Raw genomic sequence first — 6,273 nt, 5'->3', positions numbered from 1 at the left:
TCCCCCACGTCCTCAATGTGCTTTCGTCCACTATACCACCATCTATTATTACGCATGCCCCTCCCCTCAAAAAATATTTGCTCTTTTCCCTTCCCTTTTTGATTCTTACTAAAGGCACAAGTCTGTCCCTACCCCGTAATTCAAAGCCCACCCCTGCGGCTCCCCGGCGGCTCCCCGGCGCGCTCTGGAGCCCCAGCCTTCTCCCCGGCGAGCTGGGGCGGAACCGCGTGCGCTTGGAACCGGTTCCCCTGCCCAGCTACACCCGCCCCCGCTCCCCGTTGCCTAGGCGACGAGGGGCCGCTAAGCCTGGGCGACGTCGTGGAGACGCGTTTGGAAATCAAACCCGGGGGGATGACCCCTACGGCTGTAACGCCCGAGCCGGAGGTACGCTGCCCATTCCCGATCCCGGTGCCCCCGAGCGCCCACCCGCGCCCGCCGCGCCCGCAGCCCGCGCTGCTGCCTGGTGAGGCGCCCCCGCTGCGGCCCAGCCGGTGCGCGGCCGGACACGGGGACCCGGCTGGAGCGGGCTCAGGCGGCGCGGGGTTCCAGGAGGCAGCTCCCCGACACCCCACATCCCACCCCCGACCACCCACACCCCCTTTCGACCCCCTAACCCCGCAGCTCCTGGTCTCCCCGGACCCGCTCCAGCGCGTAGTGCGTCTGGCTCTAGAGTTTAAACTGTAGGAATTCCTGGTTTAGACCATTGAAGGCCAAATTACCGCCCAACTCCGCCCGTTACCCTGAATTCGCAGCATTTCAAAAGACCTCTCGCGTTTTAAAACGTTCAGTTCATTTTGGAAATTGCTACATATTCTTTTCGCAAAGATCACGGTGCCTATTACTCAAAGGGTGTCTTGGAGTAATTCTTCATCGTAGTAAATTAATAATCGGAAGCCTGAGCTTCATCTTTCCCCTTATTGTTTTGACATTCCACTTGATAAATAGATGGTAGGTGACAGGACAAAGGTGGAGGCATCCTCATTATCAACATCATCAAGTCTTTAGGAAAAGTTATCTGACTTTGGGCCCCTGTGGTTTGTGTGCAAAACAAAGATTGTTATCTTGAGGTTTCTCCCAACATCAGCTCTCAATAATAAATGAGTTCTAGGTAATTTTAATTACTCATAAGCTTAGTATCCTGAGATTTTAATTAAGAATATATCTGCTATCCCAGACATTACTAAAAAGTGTTTAAATCTTCATACATTTAGTCCATCATGTTCTATGAAGTTTTGTTTTTTTAAGAGACTGAAGGTGAATAATGTTATAATGAACATTGCTATATTCAACTACCTTATTAGTCTAAATAACATTTTTTGTGCAGAAGTATTAGCTGCAATTTTATAAATGAAGAAAACAAGAAGCCAATAATTCATTGCCTTGCTCAGAGATATACAAGTTCCCAGACCAGATTCTTCCCAGACTATATGTAAGATACTAAAGCATGCTGACTCCTATGAGTCTTTTGAAATTAGCATACATTAAAAATACATTTTCCTGTGATAAACTCGTTACTAAGCCAGTTTACTCCCTTGTGATCGCTAATGTAAGTAATACGGTTTCAAAACTGGCACAGGAAATTTCTCAGTTAAATTGTGTTATTTAAATATATACAAAAACTTATGAGAATGCACACTTGTCAGTGTATACTTAAATATACTTACCCATGTAGATAATGTCGTCTTTAAGACTTTGATAATTTGGGATCTGTCCTTCAAAATAATAATAATTTGGGATCTGTCCTTCAAAAATGAAACCCCACAATTATTTTTAAAGGTACAAAGAAGTGCCTTGCTACATGAAAAAAAAATCACTTTTTGTAATGGGCTACTAATAGAGCTTAACTGTGTATCTACCATTTTAGCACTGTCAATAGGTGCATTTGTATTCCCCAGAACAAGCAATTCAGGATATGTTCAATCTTTTAGTTAGCAGCAAACTGAAGAAAGCAAGTTGGAACTTGGACTCACTTAACTGTGCTCATTTACTAAATTTAACAGGTTAATACCCTGCAGGGTGGAAACTCCATTTTCCATTATAATGAAAGCAGAATACCAACAGTTCACAAAGAGATACTTGATCCATAAAGCTGTGTCATTAGAATGACAAGTCCTTCCTGTTGCCCATTTGTGCTGACTGAGGACTTCAGGGTTTGGAAAAGATGGTAGAAACCTCTCTCATTCCAAGACCACAGCTTTTCAGTTAGGTGCAGAAAGGTTCTTCTGAGATCAGATTTTTTCCAGAGTCTATCCCCTGAGACTTAGGCCCTCGTGGTGTCATTTCTAATAAATTCTACCTCCAAATTGATCTAGTGGATCGTGTAGTCCTCTGAGCCAAACAGTAGTGAATTATTTATTTCCTTGCCAAGTTTACTGGAAATTATAAGCTTCCAAAAGTCTGAGGTTTCCCATTTGTTATTTTGAATAATATAACCAATTGTCAATAAAAACAACCAATTCTCCCTGTCACATAATAGGCACTCAATAAAAAAGGATCATTAAAATCCTAGGTGGTCTGATGGATGCCAGGAAAGGAAGTTATCACAGACTAAAATCCACTTATGAAATATGAGGAACAAGCAGGCATGAGACATAGGTCCAGGAATACATTTTTTCTGTGACAATGCATAAGCTCTTCTTGCCAACTTTCTGAATTCAACATTCCACATTCTTTGGTAGTATTGGAGTAAATGCCTCACTCTAAAAGGTAATACTAAATGAACAGGAACAGAGAAAAATGACAAAAATCAGAAAATAAATATTTACTATATATAGTTTGTAAGTGAAAGGAGTTTATAAATACGTTTATGAATGAGTTTATAAATGAATACTTAGAATTCAGTTATCATCAACTGACTTTCTTAATATCTTAAAAAATTACTATTTGGGGAATATAATCATTTAAGTAGTATACTTAAAAGGACCAAACTTCAACTCATATCAGAGACCTAAAAGAAAATGTAAATGATTATTTCCCAGTGATTTCTTCTGAATAATGTCACTTAATGTTACCACATCTCCTAATAGATGACATATACTCAAAGCCCTGGACACTTATTTAATCTTGAGTGGAAAGATGATGTCACTTGTCTTAGGGATCCTCAATATGCCCAGGAAATCATAGACAATTCTCTGTACATGATCCCTATAGACCTTAGAAAATGGCTCCACCCCATCTTCGGTATATTAGAGAGAGAGAGATACTTGGGGTTGAGTAACAAGCTTGAGTAACAAGATGATCAGTTTCCTACATTTCAGTACCACTCAGGGCATATATGGAGGCCATTCACAGCACACTGTCTGTGAAGGGCTGTGGGAGGATGCTCAAAAATCACTTAGAATATTGTTGAATAAACAGCACTAATTTACCTCAAAATGTTTATACACAGTGGTATATTTCTCAAAATTGATATTATTTATCAAACACTGAGCTTTTAGGAATACTGGCTGTGTGGGTAAAGACAGAAACTAACAAACACTTGGATTTGCCTTTTCTTTTCTTTCTTTTTTAGAGATTTATTTATGCATACAGGAATTGGGGTACAGGCCAGAGTTGTGGGGGGTGAGAGGATTCACCAGAGACAGAGAGGGGAACAGAACAGACATATTGACTGAAATACACTGCTGAGGGGAGCAGTAGACGAGTCAGAGATGCACCATGCGGGTAGCTTCCTGCCCGGGGATAGAACTAGTGCTTCAGCTGCTAGCTTGACCCCCTTGCGCCACCAAGGAGGCCCTGGATTTGCCTTTTCTTCTTACTAATGGTCTTTGTTTTTCCTGTCTTGTTGAAAAAGTCTTGCCTGATTCTCCTCTCTGCTCCTACCTCCCTTTCAAGTAACATAAATATTCTTCAATCTTTTCCTAATATTTAAATTTTTATTAAAGTAATATCTTTAACATGACTAAAGCTAATTTTTGGTAGGCGTATTTGTGTATATCTGACATGTAGACCTAATTTTGTTTTCTTCTAAACATGAGCAGCAATTATGTCAGCTTCATTTACTAAATGATCCATCCTGTTCCCACTGAGAGTGGATTTCTGCTGTTGTCACACTGCATATACATGAATGGGCACAAGAATGGACAAAATACCCAATAGAATGGAACAGAATAGAGAAACAAGCATTATGTATATTTGTAAATGTACACGTATGTATAAATGTATATATGGTTTTGGATTTATATAAATATATATGAATTTTCAGATTCTCTGTTCCTTCCATTCTTGGGTCAAGGTCATACAGTTTTATATTTTGCTTTGATATCAAATTTCAGAAAATATCTATTCTTCCATAAGAACTTTAAAACATATTTTTTGAGTTCTGGAATACTGCAACTGAGATTTGAGATTATAATGGCATTACATTTATAATGTGGGATTTAATTTTTTAAAGATTTCCAATTAATTTCTTTTATCAAGTCATGTTATTAAACTTTTGATAAAGTTTATAATTTCTTTAGGTCCTGAATCTTTGTGATTATATTTATGTTCAAGTAGAGTTTAATCAAATTTTTGTCATTCCCAGCTCTAATTCATTTGTAATATAGAGAAAAGCAATTGAGTTAGGTATATTTATGTTATATGTAACCATCTTATCAAATTTCTTATTAGTTCAAATGCTAGTGCAATATCAGGTTGCTTTGTATGCAATCATATAATCTCCAAACAAAGACTTTTTTATTTCCTAATTTCTACTATTCCACATATTTAGTTTTCTTACTGTGTTGGTTAGAAAGTTAGAAATTGTATAGTGTGTTGAATTACAATACTAGCACTCGTTAGAATTATTTTTTAGTTCTTAATTTTCCTCAGAATGACGTCAGTATTTTACCATGCAATTCATAGTTTTAGCAAGTAATCTTTCTTATGTTTAGCAATTCTTTTGCTATTTATGTTTAACCAAGCATTTTGTCGTGAGGCTGGGAAATGCCTTTTAATTATTTATTTATATAATCATATCATTTCTATCACTTAATTTGACATCAAAAGTGTGTTAGAATTGTTAATGATGATCCATCTTTGCATTTCTGAAATTAACTTTATTTGATCATAATGATAGCTTAGTATCTTTGTAATATTTTGCTGGATTTAATTTTCTAAGAGATATTTAATTAGAATTTTTGCATCTGAATCCATTAATGATTTTAATTTCCTTTTTGTGCTAGTTCAGGTTTTTGTATATTGACAATGCTAACTTTTAAAAAATGAATTACCTGCAATTTGTAATTATTAGACTAACAGAATTTATGTGTTCTTGACTGTTCGGGAGAACTTTAAGTATAAAACCATATGGGTATAGTGACTTTTTAAAAAGTAGACTTCCATTTTAGTTCATGTTCAGTCAGCTCCACTTTCCCCCTCACCCCTGGTTATTTTTCATAACTTAAATTTTCCTAGGAAATCTCTCAGTGTCTTGGAATTTTAAAATATACTTTCCATTTAATGAAGCATACATTTATTTGTCTTTTATTCTTTAGTTACATATACCAGAGAATTCACTACTTTAGTCATTATTTTAAATACTAGCCCTTGCTTTTGCTTATCCTTCTTTCATCTGTCAATATTTTAAAAAATGTTTATCATTTTGTTTTTCTTAAATTGGCTTCTTAACGTAGCCAGGATTAGAGTGAGAGAAGTGAGACACTCCCTTAGGCACAAAGTTAAAGGGGTGCCAAAAAATTCAGTCAAGAGAAAATATATTTTAATGCAATATGTTAAAAAATCGAAATTAATGCCAAGGATTCCATAGTAGATCAAAATTTTAAATAAAGATAGGATCAGTATTTCTGATATTTTTTTCCTTGTGCCTCAGGCTTTATAAGGCTCACTATATAGCACTGCTTCGCAGATTTGCTCTCCATAACTATTAAACCCCTCTTTTACAATCTTTGGTGAAATACATTCTCTTTCTTTCAATGAACATTTATTAAAACTCAATTAAAGATACTATCAGTGATAGGTACAAAATGTCCTTGAAAGCTTATATTGTAGAAGGAAGACATGTATATATAAATGTGGAAAGTTTAGGTGGCAGTAGAGAAAAAAATTCAGAAACGATTATCTGACAAATAATATCAGGCTTACAATTTTATTGTTCCTGGAATAACTGCTAAAATCCACCAGGTGGTGGAGTAAAATGAGTTACAGTGCAGATTAGCTTACATATTTTCCTAGTTGGAGATGTAATTTTACAGAGAAAGCCACAATTACATGTTCACATTTCTATTAACCTATTCACAAATTTTCTATTATAGCTTAAATTTTTACAAATCA

At 36.7% G+C, this 6,273-nt stretch overlaps 1 protein-coding gene across 1 annotated transcript in view; it reads left to right on the top strand.

Moving 5' to 3' along the window:
- Positions 1 to 222: 222 nt before the first annotated feature.
- Positions 223 to 6,273, top strand: part of CABCOCO1 (ciliary associated calcium binding coiled-coil 1) — a 108,364-nt gene continuing 102,313 nt past the window's right edge. Inside the window, exon 1 of the mRNA XM_037496970.2 lies at positions 223 to 384. Coding sequence (XP_037352867.1) covers positions 352 to 384 — 33 coding nt within the window. The 5' untranslated portion in view covers positions 223 to 351. The remainder of the gene's footprint in view (positions 385 to 6,273) is intronic.

The sequence above is a fragment of the Talpa occidentalis genome, unplaced genomic scaffold (assembly GCF_014898055.3).
Source record: "Talpa occidentalis isolate TD23 unplaced genomic scaffold, MPIMG_talOcc4v2.1 talOcc4.8, whole genome shotgun sequence".
Lineage (NCBI taxonomy): Eukaryota > Metazoa > Chordata > Mammalia > Eulipotyphla > Talpidae > Talpa > Talpa occidentalis.
Note: the sequence above shows the minus strand (reverse complement) of the source record. Positions and strands in the feature narration are given on the sequence as shown.